Here is a 21,634-nt window from a genome sequence, read left to right on the forward strand (position 1 = left end):
ACCCTTGGGAAAACAATTGTTGATTTAATTCACAACTTTTGTATAAATGCAACTTTTATGCAAATTTTAGGAGCAAAAAAAAACAAATACTTGAGCAGGAGTATTAGTTATGCTAAGTATGGGAAGAGAATTTGGCCCAGAAGGTTGACTCGTTCATCTCAAGCCAAAGGCAGTCAGTACCAGAAAGCTAATTAAGAAAAGATATTGAGCCCACAGATAAGGGTAGTGAGACGCATTTATTATTTTTCTTCTCAAAGGAGAATATGTAGGTAGTCAAATTAATATGAAATTCCATTCTAATAATTATTCCCAACATTCATTTGCCAATGAAGTATAGCAGATTTAAGGATTTGGTCTCACTAACCTGTTTGCCATCCACATTTAGGAAGAATGGGCAGGAGACCACATGTGAATGAAACAATATCTAATTCAGATAACAGAGATATATGTACTGTCACATACTCCTTGACAAGAGTTTAGCATAATATTGGGGAGTGCAGGCTACTTACAAGAATAACCGGGAGCAGTGTATCTCAGAATACCTAAGATGAAACTGAAACTTACAGTGCGCCCTATAATTAGAGTAGATTTGTGTGCTGGGTCACTCTTTGCTCTGAATTGAACCATTCACTCATGCACAGTTTCTTTTTTTTATTCATTCATGGGATATGGGCGTTGCTGGCTGGCCAGCATTTATTGCCCATCCCTCGTTACCCTTGGAGGGCAGTTAAGAGTCAACCAGTTTGCTGTGGCTCTGGAGTCACATGTAGGGCAGACCAGGTAAGGACAGCAGGTTTCCTTCCCTAAAGGACATTAGTGAATCAGATGGGTTTTTCCGACAATCAACAATGATTCCATGATCATCAGCAGATTCTCAATTACATATTGTTTTTTTGAATTCAAATTCCACCATCTGCCATGGCGACATTTGAACCTGGGTCACCAGGACATTAGCTGAGTTTCTGAATTAATAGTCTAAAGATAATACCACAAGGTCATCATTCAGTCTCCGGAGGCTGATGTGCCATGGGATCACTTTGCTCTGCGGCATTTTAACCCTTCCAGTCCTGTTCTCTGCCTCATTATCACTGTTCTCACCAGCACTGCATTCCTTGTGAGCAGAGTTTACCTCAACTACCAATATCTAGATATATAACAGCATGACTTGAGAGTTTGCAGCAAATGAACCTTTATTTAATTACCTGAATACTGTAAGCTCACATCTGTTCTAAATATGCATTTCTATCTTCAAAAAAATGGACTGATAAATGCTTCAGGGAGAAGTGGCCAATTATAAGTCAACTAGCTGATTTATTTTTCATGTAGCATGTCAAAGAGTAAGTTCTGATTATAGTGACATTGAATCTATTTCTTAAAATTCTTCATAGCATGCAAAACTAAAAAACCTGGCATATTACCCTTGTGAGCAGACTAATTCAGATATGCATTCTCGCAGAATACAGTCAGCATTAGGCTTAAAGAAGATTCTGTCTCTCTCTCCCTCGGGGTTTGGTTTCCTTATCAGCTCCCTACTTCCACAAACTGTTTCACAGCTGGACAACAAGGCAAAGGGTTGATCTCTGACCCATCCCTATCTCTTCTTGTGAGGGATGGAACTGGATACAGCCTGAATATTCACATGATCTCTGCTGCACTGAGTGAAAAAAAAGCCTTTGCTAAAACCTAAGCAACAATCAGTAATGTTGGCCAGATCATTGTCTCAAACTGATAGGGGAAGCAGTTCAAATGGTTGGAAACTTTCAGCAAACTCACTAAGACCCCTTTCAACGAAAATTTGGATAGGATTTTCCAGACCCACTACAGGGGATGTGGCAGGCCAGCCATAAGTCCGTTGACTTTCAGCGGAACTGGATGATCTCGGTGATGGGTGGAGCTGGAAAATCCTACTCTTTGTTTCGTGCCTTTATGTAGTAAAACATCCCAAGGCGATCTATAAGGCTGCAATCGGACTAGAAACTGACACAGAGCCAAAAACGACAGGTCACCAAAGGCTTAGCCAAAGAGGAAAACTTTAAAGGAGGAAAGGCAGACATTTAGGGACGGAATTCCAGAATGTTGGCGTGTGGCTGAACATACAGCTGTCAATGGTGGGGTGAAGAAAGTGGGGATGGTCAAGAGGCCATAGTTAGAGGGACACACAGATTTTGAATGGTTGTGAGCCTGAAAAACGTTACAAAGAAAGGGGCGCAACTTTTTGGCTGCTCCACAGTGTGTTTTATGCTGGAGGATGTGGCTCACCATTAGCCGCCAGCAGGATCTTCCAGTCCTGTCAATATCTACAGCGTTTTGTGTGACTTGCTAATCCGGGGTTTGCCCTCAGTGGGACCAGAAGATCCCACCAGTGGGAAAGGCAGGGCCTTGGAGGGATTTGAACACAAGGGTGAAAATGATAAAGCAGAGATATTAGGGGATTGATAAGTCAAGGTAGGTCAGTGAACCTGCAGGTAATAGGGATCTCATGTGAGTTAGCGGTGTTTAAGAAAATCTGGAATAGATGGAAGATGGAAAATGGAGGGCTGGTCTCAAAAGCATTGGATTAGTTGCATCTGAACATAGCAAAAACATGGTCCCTTTGCCTTTTCCTTCTGTCAAGTAAGATTGTTGAACATTTGGGAATGAGCTCATAGAATCTGACTTTATATCAAAGATATACGATAGTCGGAAAATCAAACATCCCTTCCGACCAATGCTCACAAGTCACCAATGACCAAGGAAAACCTTCCTCTTTTTGTTCCAACCTGTCTAATTATAACATCATTACATCAGCTCACCACAGCTTCGAGGAAAACAAATTATCCCACAGTTCAGCAGGAATGTTCCTGCAGATCCTTAGATCAGTTGTCACACAGTGTGTACTTGTCAAACACACTTCCATGTAATGAGTCGTGCTTGTCTCCAGCTAAAAGAACATCACAGTCTCGAGAAGAAGTGTGGCTCCAAACCTTGATATAAAAATGTTCGATTCTGTGTAAATCATAGCTGCGGACTGTATGAGGACAGTGCATGCTGTACAAACAGAAATTTCTCTATTGAATAACTGTGCTAGAATTGTAAATACATTTTTCTTATAACACGTGAAGGAGTTGTACTTACCTCAGCACATCTCCGAGAAGCTTCACGTCCATTACATTGCTTTGCAGGGCAGAGGCCACCAACATCTGGTAACCACTTTATCCACAGCTACATTCCACAAGTATGGGTAGAGCTTGGCTTTACCGTCTTATTCAGCATGGTTAGCACTGCTTCACTACGGCACTGAAGTAGGTGTCAACTCGCTTTCCGCATTAGTGCTCAAGTCTTCACGATGAGATTTGAACCCACAACCTTCTGTCTCAGAGGTGAGATTGCTACCCACTGAGCCACTGCTCACACATAGTATTCCACCATTGACAGCCTTTAATAACTTAAGGAATCTTGAATTTGTTTGATGATTCACAAGTCCCTCATTACAATTAGTATCGACACCACCAGTATCATTTGCTCATTGAACACTTTTTAAGTATTGTTATTATAAATCTGTCTATTTAGCAAAACACTGAGATGAACTGATTTGATCAATGCACTCAGCTAAGCTGCACACTGGATTTTATTTTTCCTGACTTTAAAGATGTAGGAAATTGGAATGTGCATCTCTGTCTTCTCCAGGACAAAGTATTTCTCAACTTATTTCTGCAGGTTGGTGTCCAAATTCCAGATGTCCAAAAGCCGGACATGTTTGAAATGGTGGCTGAGAGAGAAACAAAATCCTCATGGCTGCACGGAAATGGAAATGTGGCAGGTCTCCTGCTCCTGACCTCCATTCAGCGAGCCCTGCTGGCATTCCTGTGGGTTCAGCTGTGATACTCAACCAAGGTCAGGTAGTCTGTCAGCATACCCTTCCTGAGGTTCACTATGAGTGAGGTATAAGTGGGCGGTTAATGCCTTTGGAGGCATAGCCCTGTGAAAGCCAGAGCATTCAGGACAGGAGGAGGAGGTAGAACAATTGGTAAATAAAATAAGTAAACAGAGTAGGGTGGGGGCATCAATCTGTCTGCTTGTCCTGAACACTAATGAAGCATTAACAGATAGATTTAGTAAGACAGGGAGATGTTGGTTAAGTTTAACTGGAGTGTTTGTGGTACAAAGCGAAGAGATTTAAATAAGTTGAATAAATGAGGCCTAATGGCTGCTTTCAAGAGATCATCAAGCAATCATGGTGTAATAATTCTTGTTCACCAGTTCAGAGAAAAACAACAGCACATTTATTTACAGGAAACGGCTATACAGAGGCTTGCAGCCTTGTGGCTACAGCCAGCTCCCGAAAAGGTTCTGGAACAGAAAACCCTGCTTACCAGGGTGAACCCCCAACCTGGTCCCTGATTGGTTTCTTGGGTCATGTGACCTTTAGTCTGCCGACTGACCCTTAAAGGGACAATCACTACATCTCTCCCCCTCTAAGTTCTTTTATACAATTAACAACAATCAGTTTACTCGCTCCCCGATTATTGAACATTTAACACATGAATCCAGCCTTGTCTTCTTTAAAAAGACCCAAATGGAGAGGCATCACAGGTTAGCACCAGTTTCTTAGATTAGTCAAAATGTACTAACAAGTTTGAAGAATGTAGGAATTGCTTTATTCTATTAAAAGCTTCTTTCTGGGTCATCTTCCAAAACCAACGCTGGTGCTTCTTTAGCAGCGTATGCAAAGGGACCAATAACATCGACACATTCGGTAAATAAATGCCCATACTAATACACCATCCCTAAAAATGACTTAAGCTCAGATGTTTTTTTGGTGGCTGATGCCTCCTTTATGGCTCTGACCTTGTCTTCTGTGGGGTGTGATCCTTGTGCCTACATGGTACTCCAGGTATGCTACCGCAGTGGCTTGAAAAGTACATTTCTCCTTCTTGAGGTATACTCCAGTTTCTTGAAATCTCTTTAGCACCTCCTCTAAGTTAGCAAGGTGCTCAGCTTCTGTCGATCCAGTTGTAAGAACATCATTAAGGTATAACTCGAGGCAGCCCTTGCAACAGACTATTGTCTTCTGGAAAATAGCACATGTTGATGACACACCAAAGAGCACGCATATATACTGGAACAAACCTTTGTCTATGTTTATCATGACATGGCCTTGGGAAGCATCATCTAATTCAAGTTGCTGATATGCCTGACCTCCAGCCAGCTTTGGTCTTCATCTTTGGGATTGGATGTTTGTCCAACTTGGCAGCCTGATTAACTGTTAACTTGTCGTCCCCACAAATGCAAATGGTCATGTCTGGCTTCAACACGGGGACTATGGGTGCTGCCCGATCTGCAAACTGAACTAATTGGATAATGCCCAGTTCTTCCAATCTCTTTATTCAGTATCCATGTTTTTTCGTAAGGCATCCAGTACTAGTCTTGCCCTAAAAAATCGAGGGGTCATCTCTGGATTCACAAATCGTCATCTGCAGGTTTTTTATTTTGCTGGTCAAGAAGAAACTTTCATATTTCTTCATCAGTTCAAGCAGTCCTCCAGCCCGCACTTGGAAAATCTCAGTCTAATTTAACCTGATTTCCTGACCCCAATTGTGGCCCAGAAGGCTTTGTCCTTCGCCTGACACTACCATTACTGGAAGCTGGGCAGACGGTTGCTCATAGTTTACAGGCACTGTTGTCATCCCCATTATTTTTATGGCTTCTCCTGTGTAAGTTGTTAACTTTGCTGCAGTACTCTTTGAATTCAATGGGAGGCTCAATCTCTCAAGTACCGAAATGTCTGTTTACCTACCACAGCATCAGATGCCCCGTTATCTAGTTCCATCTTAAGAGGCTTTCCATTTACCAGGAACATTACAGAAATGGGGGCTATCTTGCCTGTTTTCAAGTTAAACAGGGAGTGAGCATCTGCTAGCTTCTTCTACATTATATATGTGTGATGCTCTACCTAATCGGTTACTGGGTAGGCTTGACTGGCTTTTGCACCGATGCCTTAAATGGCCTTTCCTGAGACAGGAAAAACACTCAGCATCTTTATATCTACAGGATTCAAGGGAGTGGTTATCCTCAAAATGATAATATTTTGCTTCAACCTTTCCCAATTGATTTCCTCTTCTAAATCTTGTTTCATTTATGGCTGAATTTGCTTCCCACTTCACTACTACATCTTTGTTTTTGGCGCCATTACTGACTGCAGGTTCCTGTCCTAACTTGGGGTGTGGGTGCATGTGTGCATGTTCCTGTGAGATTATGTATGTTCGTGTGTGTCTGTGAGATTGTTTTAGCATCTATTTGTGTGCACGTCTTTGAGATCATGTGGGCATCTCTGTGTTGCTATGCATGTCTGTGTCTGTGAGATTGTGTGGGTGTAGATGAGTGTCTGTGTGCACGCATGTATCTGTGTGCCTGAGAGATTCTGTAGGTGTGTGTCTTTATGAATGTGAGCATAACCATTGGGAGTGGTTAAATCATTTCCTGTGAATTTTGCGCTCATTATTGTTAGTGCCGAGTCCTGGAACACTCAGGTTAATCTATGACCTCTCTGAAGTGAAGCCAAAGACAGATACTGCTCTTAATGCACCAGTGTGACATCTCTTCTTCCCTCCTAAGCTATTCTGTGGCCTATCTGAATGAGATAGTCAATTTAATATCAATTAGTGCTGAAGAGACTTCAGAGGGCAGAAGAAACTTCTTCACAAAGGCTGTGAAATTCAATCACTGGCTTCTGTTTAATCTGAGTTCCATTAAGGACCAATATCTTTGAGCTAAGCAGCGTCGTTTACGGAAAATAGAACAGATGCTGTATCACAATGCCGGTTTCATGGTTTTCAAAATTGGAAAAGGCGTTGGATGAAAGGTGTTTTGGGTTTGGATATCTTGCCTTCAGATTGGAAAACTTGGCAACATTCACATATAGTGAATCAGCTGGTGTCTATGGAAGTCTACCACAAATACTTCAGCCATGAACAAATAGAGTGGGAAGGAGAGAGGAGTGTTCAAAAGAAGGTTTGTCCTATTCTGATGTAGGACACTTTCTTACTCAATTTTCACACAGGAGGTTCTGGAGTGATGCAGCTCCATTCAAGTACCCCCAGTGCCACCTCCAGACTGGTGTGTTGATCTCCTCTCGGTTTGCTGAGGGTGATCTGAATTGGCACCAGAACTCAACCCCTCAGACTCAGACGGGAATGCTAACACTGAGCCAGTTGTCACTCCATCCAAACCTAAACAACCCCATTGTGTGAATAACCAGTATTGAGAGGCCAGATTCTCGCCTCCATTCACAGAGTTGTCTGGAGTGGAGTTCAAACGTTTCACTTTCTTGATGCAAGAGGTGAAGTGTTGCCAATGCACATGGGAACATTCTTCAGAGAAGGTACAGCTGATTATGATGCAACATGTTGGATGATAAATAGTCCAAGGTGATTCACTTGGGGAAATGAAGATGGCATGACAGGCAAGCCAGGAACTAAGAAGTAATAATTGAATTAACAGAACCAAAAGCATAGTTCCATTGCCCTTTTAATGGTGCACAGGGGAGAACAGATTGCACTGACAGGCAGACTATGAACAGCTTGAGACTTGTGGATGGAGGAATAGCAATTGCCAAAGCCTGGGTAATTTAGAGCCTGAACCGGATGTGGGGAGTCTGAACTGATTGACATGTGGATAATTATTTACCCAAATCCCACCTCTACTGCTAACCCAGGACATCTCTGGTCCGAGTGTGGTGTACAGGCGGTTCTCACGTGGAATGTGTATTGAAGAGAGAGAGAGAGAGCGAGAGAGAGAGAGACAGCGACAGCACTGTCAGCTCTGCTTCAGCTTTATTTGCTAGCAGTGCAGCAGCTCAGGCTGTAAATATACTAAAGCTGATCCTTGGCTTGCACGGTACAGTATTACTGAACAAAGCTCCGCCAAGCTTTCTCCTCTCAGCACTTCAGCAGGACGAGGAGTTATGAATTGACTGGATTACCCCGTGCACGGACAGAACGGGGGATGGAGAGGGGAGGAGGGGTGGCTGAGGGATTAGCCTTGCTAAAGCTTTTAGCTGGTTCCATCGGGGCATTAACTTCAGGGGTCTCCTCATGAGAAGAGCTGGAAATGGAATCCCGTGCTCACTGTCAGTGTATGTCCCGGATATCGTATGGCATGGGGGACCTGGCAGGTAAGAAGTCTTTCACTCGCAATATGAACCGGCAGAATTTGGAACGTTACCATAAAACATGTGGCATTTAAAAGTGGGCAACTTGTTAAATGTTTTTCTGTAGATGCGTTTCAACCTCTATGTCTGAACCAGCATCTTAAATCAGTGTTAAACCTGCGCCTTTAATGATCTGTGAAGTGGCAGGTATGTTTGCACAGAGGGGCTGCAGGTCAATCACTTGATCTTGACATCTGTTTCCTGCTCTGTATCTAGTAAGTTCGCCGATGGTGTTTGATGTGGTGTTCCATATGAAAGGTAGCCCACGCTCAAGGTTGTTCAAAAGCTGCCGCCTCTGCCTCGCTCTCTATCCCCTCAGTTTCCCCAGCAGAAAGAGTGGAATTTAGGCAGTCGCAAGTTGCTGCCATCATTCAGTCGTGCACCCTAGCTTCAGGATGTGCAGGAAGAATGTGGAAGGAGAGAAAGAGAGAGGGTGAAAGACAGAGAGAGGGTGAGAGAGACAGAGAGGTTGAGAGAGAGAGGGTGTGGCGGGTGGGGGGGGGGGGGGGGGGGGTGGGTGGTGTGGGGTGTGTGTGTGGGGAAGAGGTGCGGGGGTCTGGGGGTGGAGTGCGGCAGGCAGGGGAAGTGGGGGAAGACAGTTAGAAACTTTAATCAACAGTACAGCCAGTGGAAAACTGGTCGATTGTGATCTGCAGCCCCACTTGGACTGGCAGGACTGGTGTTAATAGTGAACAACAGATGAAGTAATCCTGCTCCAACTTAAAATAATGGACAACTTTTACATTTTATTTATTTTCTCTTCCCCTCTGAAAGTTGAAGCTGGGCAGTGGAAGTAGAAGCCATTCCGCTTCACTCTGAATCATTACAGATTGGTTAGAGGTAGGTGAGAAATAGCCAATATTGCAAAGAAATGAAGTGAGTTCAAATGAAACTCTCAACTTTCAAACCTTCACTCCAAAGGCACTTAAGTGAGTGGGGGAGTACAGGGCTGTGTCCGAGCCCATAACTCAAGTCATAAACTAAGGGTAACCAGCACTTGGAACTGAGTCCCCTCCCCTCCCTCCCACTCCCTCCCCCCTCTCTGTCCCCTCCACACCCTGGTGCAGTTAAAAGCCTGAAATCCTTTAGGAAGCAATGGGATGTCAAGAGGAGGAATGGGGCAGCAAGGTGAAGAGTATGAATGAGCTGATCTCTCCTTATCCCTGTACATCTGGTAATTTTCCTCCCCAGAGCTGACCCACTTCTAGCAGATCTCCGACTATGTTTTATTGCTAGCTAACAGCTGCTGAAAAAAGGTTAAGGATAAGTTGCACCAGCTTATTTTAAAGTGATGATTTTCAGAGATTTTATGAACATGGAATAAGTCGGTTTTGTAAAGATACCAATAGGTTTTCACAGATTTCAAGCAAACCTTGCTATTTCCCTTCTAACATTCTTTTCACAACTGAGGCTTTCTTCACCTTTCTCATTCTTTTGATCACTTCTCCTCTCTGGATGCCAACCTTTGCTGAGACAGGTTTCCAGTAAGATCAGGTGGCTTCCCTCACTATCCTTTGGTCACCTCTAAGACTAGACAGCAGACAGCAGTGACAGCGGTGTCCCATCCTGTTTGCCCGATGCTCATACTCCAGCTTGGATTACTGGACAGTGACCAGGAGCAGGTGAAAATTCCCATCTCTCCTCAATCCAAGGGCAGTAAGGGAGTTGTTCCCGACCTGAATGCCTGACCGGGAATTGTACATCCAGTCTAGTTTTTAAATTCATGCTAGGGTGAAAAATACATTAAATTTTATACATTAAGTGCACAACGTCTTTCTCTATATACCAGCGATACAAGGTGTAAATCCACAGTGCCATCAGCATTTTCTATAAAAGGATAGAGTATTTGATAAATCTCTCCCCTTACAGCGGCTCCTTCTGCTAATCTAATTAGGCAAAATGCTATGGCATCCTTTCTAGTGAAAACAGTTCTGTGGTTAACAGAACGTTCACAGCTGCATGTCTTCTGCTGTGGAATGGGTCTGTTGCACGCTTGCCACATCAGAATAATTGACAGCAAGACCACAAGCTTAGTGTTAGTGCCGGGTCATTTGTCAAGGATTGTAGCCATGGAAATTGGTGTCTAGCACCTATCCAAAACAGCGACGCCTGAGTAAATGCGAGTATGGGACACTGACACACAGTAAACATTAACTGACGTGAGTCTGAGGTTTTTTTTTAAATCACATTGCCGCCCATCTCCAACAGCCCAGTTCAAACCAATAAATGAAAGTGTAGGAAATCAAAACGCAATTGGGTTTAACAGCCAATTGATTTTTCTCCCGGATTGTCTGCAGGGTTCTAGAACACCTCTGGAAGGTTGGCAACTCGAAACGTACTGCACCTCTCGTGGTCTGTGTAATACAACACAGAGCTGTCTGGTTCATAGAGTTTAGAAAACAGGCAATCATTTCTCAACATTGCAACTGTGATTCAACCAAAGTGTTTCACTCAAACACTAAGAAATGCCCCAAAGTTGTAACAGCTTCTTCGTTCATAGTTTGTTCTTTACACTTCCATTTAAATTTAAAGGTTCAATTAAAGTTCATGGTAGGTGAGAGTTAACTCCTCTCCATCTACTCATTTTTAGTTCTTAAGCCAACTTTACTATTTCAAAGTTTTGCATTTTTTATTCTTCGCCCCCTCATCTATGAGTCCTGGAGGTATATCTTGCTACAGTACATGCACACCAGGACTGTTCTTCGCTTCAGTATCACCTCCAAGTCAGCTCCCTTAATGAACTACCCCGAGAGAGAGAGAGAGTGAAGGTTCGGTGGCTATTGCATCTTGGGAGGCATCATAGCTGAGCCCAATTCCATCATGATCCGGTGTCCATGCACACAGACAGGCACATACTTTTAGCAGGGATCACTGGATAGAAGAATCCCTGGTTGACCGACCTGTCTGAGAATCTCGGGTTGTCAGCCAAAAGCAACTATTTCTGCAAAGACCAGGAATCAAAACTAGAAGGTTGTGGGCAGTAAAACAAAACTTTTATCAACCGAGCCTTTAGAGGGTGCTGTGAACAAATATTTATACTATCGCCAAGGTTAACCCATTGCCAACAGTAAAATCTATTCAAGGTCCTTAAAGGAACAGAATTAGGAAGCCCTGACTGACAGTTTATAGCTTGAAATATATGCACCACCTTAAAATCAGGGAGGACCATAGGCAGTACAGATGATTTAATGAGTTTACACAAAGGGCCCAGAAGGGACAGCCGAAGGAATGCAGTGAGATGCAATGTAGGGGAACATTGCAGGTTATGTTCGATGGATATTCAAGGGACTGGACAATTGCAAGGGAATCGTTTCTTCAGGGAATTTGACAGATAATCTATTCATGTTCTCTGTGTGACCATGTTTCAAATCAGATCACAGAGCTATTGGCATAGAAGGAGCTCTGGATTTTTAAAAAAAATCACGTCATTATTTGCCTGAATTGAAATGTTCGGCCTGAGCAAACCATTAAATCATTTTCTTTTTTATATCCCTTTCACCAGAAACAAGTGTGATTTCCCACTGCCAACTGGCCAATGTGTTCTCAAGTGTCCTGGTGGGTTGTTTAGGGCGTACATCCAAATTTGAGAGCCACTGAAAATTGTATCTGCAACCTCCTCCTGGCGTACAGTTGGAATCAAATATATTCCAATAAACATCACTTGACAACCAGGCTTCGCTATAATCGGACGGCAATGATCTCTCTCTCCCCCTGACTTGGAGCTGATTGGGTTCTGCTTGCTGAATGAGAAAAGGTTCTCCCTAATGGAAGCTGCTGTCGGAGGAGCCAGTCTGAACACCATCACCACAGGACAGGGGGTCCACCCGAGGCAGTTCTCACATGAGCTTCCCCCATGGCACTGACCAACCACACCCAGAATCCTGAGAAAATCCACTTCTCATTTGTAGCTGAACACACAGAAGCCCCTTTGGCAGCCACATTTTCCCTCAGTAGGGATGTGATGGCCTGCTGGTGACTCGCGAAATAGCCTCAGCGCCATTTTACAATGGGGGACGTCTGGAATTGTAAAGCAAAAGCTTGTTCAGTACAAAATGACACCCAGCTGTTAATGTCTTTGCACCTGCTTTCTGATGTGTACTTTCAACTTTTGACAAAGTGTTTCTTTTCCTCACCTCTCTTTCTGCCTATCAGTTCACTCAGTTCCAATGTGAGCAGAACTAAAGGTGTTCACAAAGCTCGAATCTGCATTCTCCAGTTCCCGTTCCTTCGGTCTGATGAGCATAACGGACAACTGTAACCAGGGGAGCAGAAGTCACCCGTTGACCTTGCAGTCCAGTTCATTCTGAGCTACATTGACGTTATCAGGTTTTTGGCAGGGGAAATATTTCCGCCTGCACCTCATCATTTTTTACCTACATGCCTGGTCACAATTTTTCGCCTTTTTGCTGAGCACTGCGATGGGTCGCAAGGAAAGCAATTATCTGGAGCCTTTGAGATGTAACAGTGCTCCACTGCAAAACCCAAAGGCACGCTCCCTTGCACTCAAGCAGGAAGGTCACGATTCTGTTGATTTTGCCGGGCAGGTCCAGCAACGCAAAAGCAAAGTTCAGCAGGTGCACTTCAAAGAGGAATGCATGTCTAACATGAGAGAAAGGACTGAAGGGAAACCCGCACTTAAAGGGAAAGCACAAACCTCTCGGCCTCGAGGACTGGCCAACTGTTCATTGGTGATTACAAAGCCCCAGGGTGTCCTCAAAAGCATTGCTATTCAGACATCACCAAGTCTGAGAAAGCACCTTCCAAAGTTTAAGGGGAAGCTGAAGACCACCACAAGATTGACCAAGGGGTCATTGTCAATGGAGTCAGTGAAAGCTACCAGGGTTACCCTCACAAGCAATGGCCTGGCTTTGGAAACCAAGGACACTGCAATGCAGTCTAAACAGACAGAGTCAGGCCAAGCCCAAAAGAAAGGGACTGAAAGACCCGCCAGGGCATCACCCCAATCGAGCATCTACAGCTCGGTCAAGAGGAAATCGCTGTCACAGGCATCAGATCCTGAGCTACAAGACACACTGCAGGACAAAGCAGTTTCATGCCACTGCCCAGACACATCCACGGACGCACATAACTTTGAGAACTCAATGGTCTCGGGCAGCCCATCGGATCCTGGTCACTCTGGTTCCAAAGTTGCTGCCTCCCTGCCCGAAAGTTGTGAGAGTCGTGCACACCCAAAGTGTTCTGCTGTGCACAAATTGGAGCCAGCGCCCACACGACAATGCACTGCAACTGAGAGCAGGGGCTCATGTCACTGCAAAAAAGAAATTTGGCTAGACTATTCAGAGCTTCCTGCCGACTGTGCAGGGAAAAGCAATCAAGTGGGCACGGACGTTTCCAAATCCCCACTGTGCTCACTAAGTGGTGTTAAGGCAGGCCTCTTGGGCACTGAAAGCTCTCCAAAACCCATACGCAATCATACAGCTTCCTGTAACACGGAAATAAAATCTCAAACCAGCAAAAGGATTAAGGAAATTAATCAAATCCATCTGACACCGAGGGACCTTTGTGATCTCCAAGGCAGAATGCAGTTTATAGAGGATACCTTGCAGTCAAACGAACACAAGATTAAAGTCCTCTTGAATGTAATTCAGGACATGGAGAAAACCAAAGCACTCAATGAAGGGTACGACGGTTTTTATTACTTTTTTTTACTGCTTTTGTCTCACACTCTTGTTTAGCAGATCGGTGGAATCCCAAAACAAATTCCCCCACCTCCAATCTGGTGAGACTTGAAACTCTGCCAGGGGTCCGGCTGAGCTGGATCAAATTGTAAGAGAGAGGAGAACACGGAGGAGGCCATTGAGCCCCTTACTCCACCATTCACTCAGTACACTAACCCCAATTACACAACTCTACTCCGTATCCCAAAATACCCTCACCTCACCCTCAACAAAACATTTACTAACACAGAGTCCTAATGGGGCCCACTTCTATAGATATTTGGAGTAAAAATTCTAGATTTGTACTGTCCTCTGTGTAAAAAAATGTTTCCTGATTTTCTTCCTGATTATCCGTACCAATATGAATATGTAATGCGTCTATTCTTCACCTCCCAACCAGAACAAACAGTTTCACTGTATTAACCTTACCAAGTCTCTACCATTTTAGAAAGCTTCATCAGATTATCCCTTAGTCTTTGATAGGTAAAGGAATCCAAACCAGGTTTATGCAATTGGCCATAATAATTTAACACACTAAAACCTGTTCTGATGAACAAGTTTTCATCAGACTTGAAACCACTCCAAGGCCAATATATTCTTGCTGAGGTGTAGTGTCCCGAACTGAGGTGCAGTTCTCAAGTCAGAGGGGCTGGATTTGAGGTGGGTCCCATCCTCTGGCTGGAGAACCAGTGAGAAACACACATCGCGAAGGCCAAACCAAACTGGCATTTAACTGGACAGCATTGGGCCCCTCTCAGAATTAGGACCCCAGTGGCAGAAATCCTGTCAGCTGAGAGTTGCTGACTAAAACGGAATGGGCTGCTCTCCAAGCTGGCAGTGCCATCATGAGCAATGATCGCTGCAGTGAATGTTGGTGGATATCTGGATTCACGGAGTGAGGGGAGAGTGGGGTTACAGAGGGGAGCTGAGAGAGAGAGGTCATGGGTTGGTGGCCATGACAGGGGATGATTTTCAGTGGCTTCCCTCACCCCATGTCAGTACATTGATCAGACAATAAGTGCCTGACAATGAGGAACTCCCTGGCCTCATCGGCTGCTGGCAAATCCAACAGGTTTTACTAGGCAAAGCAGTGTGATTCCCAGTTAATCCCTGAGCCACAAGTAAATGCTCAGGGATAATAGGTTTCAATTAATGGGAGCAATTGACAGCCCACGGCAGGCAGGCAAGTTCCTCACATCAGCAAATTCCATCTTAATCATAGGACATTTTCCCACATCGACAGACCAATACTAGAATACTCTCCTGCTAGTAAGTGAGCCGGGCAACTTTGTTACCTACTGTGACAGTAGGATGCCGAAGTCTGACCAAGGCTCCATACAAGTAAAGCATAACTATCTCTCCTTGGCATAAAGTGAATCATCAAGTGGCCAGGAGGAGTGATGTTGGTAGTCAATTTGAAATAGGGAGCCCTCTCCAGGCTATTGGACCAAGTATTGTACAGCTGCATTGCAACAGTAAGGAGTTAAGTTTAAGTTTATTTATTAGTGTCATAAGTAGGCTTACATCAACACTGCAATGAAGTCACTGTGATAATCCCCTATTCGCCACACTCCGGCACCCGTTTGGGTACACTGAGGGAGAATTTAGTATGGCCGATATAACCAGCACATCTTTGGACTGTGGGAGGAAACCAGAGCACCCGGAGGAAACCCACGCAGACATGGGAAGAACATGCAAACTCCACAGACAGTGACCCAAGTTGAGTATCGAACCTGGGTCATAGAAATCATAGAATCCCTACAGTACAGAAAGAGGCCACTCGGCCCATCGAGTCTGCACCGACCACAATCCCACCCAGGCCCTACCCCCATATCCCTACCCCCATATCCCTACATATTTTACCCGCTAATCCCTCTAATCTACGCATCCCAGGACACTAAGGGGCAATTTTAGCATGGCCAACCAACCTAACCCGCACATCTTTGGACTGTGGGAGGAAACCGGAGCACCCGGAGGAAACCCACGCAGACACAAGGAGAACATGCAAACTCCACACAGATAGTGACCCAAGACGGGAATCGAACCCAGGTCCCTGGAGCTGTGAAGCAGCAGTGCTAATCACTGTGCTACCGTGCCACCCCAGGTTAGAAGGATATGCACCCTTAAAACTTAAAAAACATCAATCAGAGACATGTCAATTATCTTCTTTAAATCAAGAAGAATTTGTAAATGTTGTTTTGGGATTAACTATATCTGATAAAACTCAGAGGGACAGAATTACACAGAATATACAGCACAGAAACAGAACAATTGCCTGAAATAATCTAAGCCAGTGTTTCTGTCCCACACGGGAATCCTCCCACCTTACTTCATCTCATCCTATCTATCCTTCTATTCCTTTCTGTCGCATATACTTACTTAACTGCTCCTTTATCCTATTCACCTTAACCACTCCAGGCAGTCGGCAGTATTGCATTCTAACCACTCGATTTAAAGATGTTCTTTCCAGAATTACTTATTGAATTTATGATCGATTACCCTTATGTTTCTTAGTTTTGGATTCCCCCCAAATGGCTTCTCTACATCAATCCTAGGAAATCCCTTCCCAATTTTAAAGACCACTGCAGGGCTGCCTTCCTTTTGAAAGGGGAAATAGCTTCAGCCCCTTCCCGATACCTCTGATCTTTGTAAATGTTCTTTTCGCTTTCCCAGTGCATCTATATTATTTATTCTAATATGGAGCCTGGGCAAACAGAAGGGAAGGTGGCAAAAATAAATTTAGGAATGGCTTTCATTATGTGCGAGTCAGATTCAGTGGACAATACTTGTGGTACATGCATCCAGTGTACCAAGTGTGCCCCGAAACATGTCCCTGCCCTCTTAGAGTCTGAGTCCATTGCTGATGTCTAGGGAGTAATGAATTGTTCATGGGAATGTGCAGTGTCACTTGGAGTTCTGGGGGAACTGGACTATCTGCTGTCTTTTGCCCATTCTACATTACCAATTGCCTTAAAAGACAGGGAGCATCAATCAGGCTTACAGAGGTAGGGAAGGTACAGTAAGGAAATTGTTGCCAAGTTCCCAGATTTGTTTATGCAGTCATCAACAGGAATATCCAGAGCTCCCTTCTGGGTGAGAGATGGAGAGTTCAGAACGGGATGAATCCCTCCTGTTTACTCGCTCATTGTGATGGTGTAAGACAGGTGATAGCAAGCCAACAACCCGATTGATGGCTCCTTAATTTCTATTCACTTAAATCCGCTGAGGTGTTAAACAGGCTGCTGGCTCACTATTGCCCATATCCCCTATTATATAAAGTCAAGACCAACTTCATTGCCGAGAGAAGCATTTGACAAAATCTGATAACTTGCATAAGACACAGTGCCAGAAATCACAGGGTGCAGTGTAATAATTACATAGCAATTATGCAAATTAGACTCTTTGCCAATTACTTTCCCCACCAGGGCTGTGTCTCTTCTATTGTTTCTGTGTCTTTTTAAAAATTCTAGAGTTGTGTGTAACACTGGCAAGACTGAACTTACTGCCCAGCTCTATATATTAGTGAGTCTTCAGGAACTGCGGCAGTCCATAGGGTGAAGGGGAAGATGCTTCCACATTGTTGTTAAGTAGGAAGTTGTGTTTTAAGCTGATTAACTATTCCCTCAGGCTTGGTAGATTTATTTATTTACAAATAGGCTTACAGTAACACTGCAATTATTGTGAAAATCCCCTGGTCTCCACACTCCAGCGCCTGTTTGGTTAAACTGAGGGAGAATTTCAGCATGGCCAATGCACCTAACCAGCATGTCTTTTGGACTGTGGGAGGAAACCAGAGCACCCGGAGGAAACCCATACCATTATGGGGAGAATGTGCAGACTGCGCACAGGCAGTGACCTAAGCTGGGAATCAAACCTAGGTCCCTGGCGCTGTGAGGCAGCAGTGCTAACCACTGTGCCGCCCCTGGAGTTCATGGCACCAATCACCTAGGAGGAGAAAAATAAAAGATGACACAGGAAACTATTCATCCCACAATGTCCTTGCCAGCTGTTTACAGAAGCAGTCCAGAACCAATACCCATTCTCTCCCCATAGGCCCAGAATTTTTGCTTGAGGTGTTTATTCATTTTTATCTTGTGCTCACTTCAACGTAATTTCTATCCATGGGAAACAAGCGATTCCAATATATGCAACAACTTACATTCCACTGATGTGAAAAACATCTGTGATGGTCCCTTGGCTTCATGACCTTAACCACCCTTCCATCTGGTCAACTATAACACTAACACCTCGTAGTTACATAAGTAAGTTTAAAATAGCAAACCGTCCAAAAGAGCATCCGCAGGAGCTGAATCAACCAAAGCCACATAAGTAACTGTTATTAGTCCAGGCAACCAAAAGGTTGTTTTCAAGTAGTGCCTTGAAGGAGAGGAGAAATTTAGGGAGGAAAATCCTGAGCTTGAGTAGACAATGGAAGTCACAGCCCCCCAGTGCTGGAGCGCTAAAAATCCACAATGCACAAGAGGCCAGAACTGGAGGAGTAGTAGATATGTTAGAGGGTTATAGGGCTGAAGGAGATTACAGAGATAGAATGGGATCAATGGAGGGATTTGAAAGAAAAATGTGAATTTTAAATCTCAGTAAATTTTAGGACTACGAACCCTGATTTTAATATAACATGTCCAGAAGGACTGGGATGGGGTCGGATACATGATTTTGCACTCAATCTTTCATTTCACTGAAGGCAACAGGCTTCCAATCCAAATTTATGACACAAATGCTGGAGTGGGTTATGTTAAAAACCAGGATTGTAGGTGCTGGGGAGAAATGGGGAGAAAGGATTTGGGGAGGTGGTGTGATTTCATGAAATTTATCAAACATCTTCTGAAAGAGCTGTATGTGCCACACTCAACAGTGTCCCTTTATTTGTCATATTCCCCAGAAGCTCATAATTAAGTGTGTAAGTATTCTTTATAAGTACCCTCCGCTAGCTCTCATTCGTCCATTCTACTCAACTTTTCACCCAGGTGTGGATCAACCTCCTGTTATAGAATGCACCCAGTTTTCACTGATTTAAAATCAAGTAAAGTGTACATCCAATGGTTAATCCACAACAACTAGTTGAAAATCTTTATCTTAGAATCCCTACAGTGCAGAAGGAGGCCATTCGGCCCACTGAGCCTGCATCGACAACAATCCCACTCAAGCCCTATCCCCCCACATATTTACCCTGCCAATCCCCCTGACACTAAGGGTCAATTTAGCATGGCCAATCCACCTAACTTGCACATCTTTGGACTGTGGGGGGAAACCGGAGCAAACACAGGGAGAACTTGCAAACTCCACACAGACATCCAAGGCCAGAATTGAACCCAGGTCCCTGGCGCTGTGAGGCAGCAGTGCTAACCACTGAGCTACCACGCCACCTTGCTACAAGCTCGCCCTCAGCTTGTGGTGAGACAGAGGCCTATATTTTCATTAGCCCCTTTCTTTTGATCAAGGATGTAACATTTGTGTCTTCAACTCTTCCCCCTTCCTCCCCCATACCTTAGCCCTTTATCATCTGAATTATATAAGTGCTTCTACCATCTCTTCACCGTTTGAGGGTGAATAACATCTAAGACCTATTTTTACACCTGTTAACAAGTATTCTACAGTGCCCTTTTAAATTTTTGGTTCCACTGATAAATGTCTTGCATGCATCTCAAAAATCCCTACAGTTTCATTTTCAACTTCCTCTGTCAAAACTAATTTTAAATACTTAATAATCAGGTTGCTCATTTAAGTACACAAAGCTGCATTAATATTTAACTGTTTTTTCTACTTTCTTTGATCATCCTTTTATTTCCTTTCACTTTGACCTGTAAACTTCTCTCTTATTCCCACTTCACCTTCCTCATCTTTACTTTTGTTTTCTTTCTATATTTTTCATGATTACCATAAATTTTGCTGGATTTAAGACAAGCCTCTCATTTTTTCGAAACCTTTCTGTTCCTTCTTCCATGGAATGCTTTATTCTTGGAATTTTTGTGCTCTGTGACACCTGGGGCTGGATTTAATATTCTCCCATTGATAGTTTGAAGACTGGAGAGTGACTGGTTAAATCTAGGGGCTGGCCTACCCATTGTCTACCCGACTGCCCCCATCCCCATTTGTAACTGTGCCAACAGTGGGGGAGTTGTGTTGTGTGGCCGACGCACTAGTGGTATGATTGAGATCCTTGAGTGGGCAATTAATGCCCATTAATTGGTGGCACAGCGGTTAGCACTGCTGCCTCACAGTGCCAGGGACCCAGGTTCGATTCCCGGCTTGGGTCATTGTCTGTGCAGAGCCTGCATGTTCTCCCCGTGTCTGCGTGGGTTTCCTCCGGTTTCCTCCCACAGTCCGAAAGATGTGCTGGTCAGTACATTGGCCATGCTAAATTCTCTTCAGTGTACCTGAACAGGCGCTGGAGTGTGGCGACTAGGAGATTGTCAGAGTAACTTCATTGCAGTGTTAAAGTAAGCCAACTTGTGGCACTAATAAATAAATAAACTTTAAACATTTAAAGGCCCAAACTCCCACTGTAAGAATTTAATCTGCCGGGGGAGAGGGCCACGGCAGGTGCCCAACCCAGCAAGTTTCCCTTCCTGGGCTGCCAGCAAGCAAGGGGGGTGGTGGTATACAGTTTCTCCCAGGACCCAATAAAGCATCCCCCATCCACCCCTCCCCAGCATTTTAACAATCCCCTCCATCAAATTGCCATTATTCAAGGCCTCTGAAATCTTAGCCTCCACCCTCTCCACCCCCACCTCCCCAACTTGCTCATTAAAGGCCTTACCAGCTTGGCACTACGAAAATCCTGATCCCTCTGTCCCAAAGTCCTGGGGAACTGACGGGCTCTGGCTGGCTCTCTGAGGCAAGACTTTCTGATCCGGTATGGCAGAGGTCCCATCTCCAGCCCTATTGAAAGCCAACTGACAGGCAAATGACTGTAGGGCAGCCAGCATTCTCACCCTCTCCCACTGCCCCCCACTACTCCACCCTCCACCCCCCCCGCTCCCCCACTACCCCCCCGCTCCCCCCCCCCCCCCTCCGCCGCCAGCCCCCGCCCCCATCCCTTCTCAATCTTTTAGCTGTGGGCGTCATGGAATCCGGTACCTCGTATAATTCATCAGTCCGTGTGATGTTGATTCTTGTGCCAGATGCAAGACACTGCAGTTCTCCTGTGATGTTCTCCATGTCAAGTAAGAAAGATTTCTGACAGGGAGACAACTTCAGGAAGCAAATGGCCATTAAAAAAAGACATGCTATGTACAAGGCTTTTAATTTATTGGCCGGAGATCTCCATATGTTATTGTTTATAGTGAGTCACATCATGTGGTGCTTAACAAAATGACCATTATCAATGAACATGACATAGAAATTGTTGAAGGTAGTAAATGCAACAAATACAGGAGGTGTGTATAACTTGTAGATTTCCTATAACATGTAGTATACAAAGTACTAATATCAAAGGTCCTACCGATCAGATCTGAATAATTTGAGTTTTGTTTATTATATGCTATTCTGGTATTTTCATCATTATTTTAGGGATCAAATTATCTGGTTTTGTCCTTTTCTTCCCTCAAGTCTAACTTCATCCCAGATTATTATTCTATATTTCCTGCTCAGATTGTATTTCTCACCTTTGATTAAGACGCAGAAGGAATACGACAATATGAAATAAATGTGTGCCTGCTTCAATAAACATCACACAACCGGCCAATCCCCAGTAAACACAGTTTGGGTCTCATTTTAATGGACTCAAAACCCATTCACTTGCACAGAG

At 44.2% G+C, this 21,634-nt stretch overlaps 2 protein-coding genes across 5 annotated transcripts in view; one reads left to right on the plus strand and one right to left on the minus strand.

The window, feature by feature from the left end:
• LOC144505239 (dedicator of cytokinesis protein 2-like) overlaps positions 1–21,634 on the minus strand; it is a 618,318-nt gene that overhangs the window by 252,198 nt on the left and 344,486 nt on the right. The window lies entirely within an intron of this gene.
• LOC144505238 (protein INSYN2B-like) overlaps positions 7,748–21,634 on the plus strand; it is an 81,760-nt gene continuing 67,873 nt past the window's right edge. For all 4 annotated transcript variants that reach the window (XM_078231260.1, XM_078231262.1, XM_078231259.1 and 1 more), the window contains exons 1-2: positions 7,748–8,152; positions 11,691–13,829. In XM_078231260.1, coding sequence (XP_078087386.1) covers positions 12,607–13,829 — 1,223 coding nt within the window. In that variant the 5' untranslated portion in view covers positions 7,748–8,152; positions 11,691–12,606. The remainder of the gene's footprint in view (positions 8,153–11,690; positions 13,830–21,634) is intronic.

The sequence above is a fragment of the Mustelus asterias genome, chromosome 16, assembly GCF_964213995.1.
Source record: "Mustelus asterias chromosome 16, sMusAst1.hap1.1, whole genome shotgun sequence".
Lineage (NCBI taxonomy): Eukaryota > Metazoa > Chordata > Chondrichthyes > Carcharhiniformes > Triakidae > Mustelus > Mustelus asterias.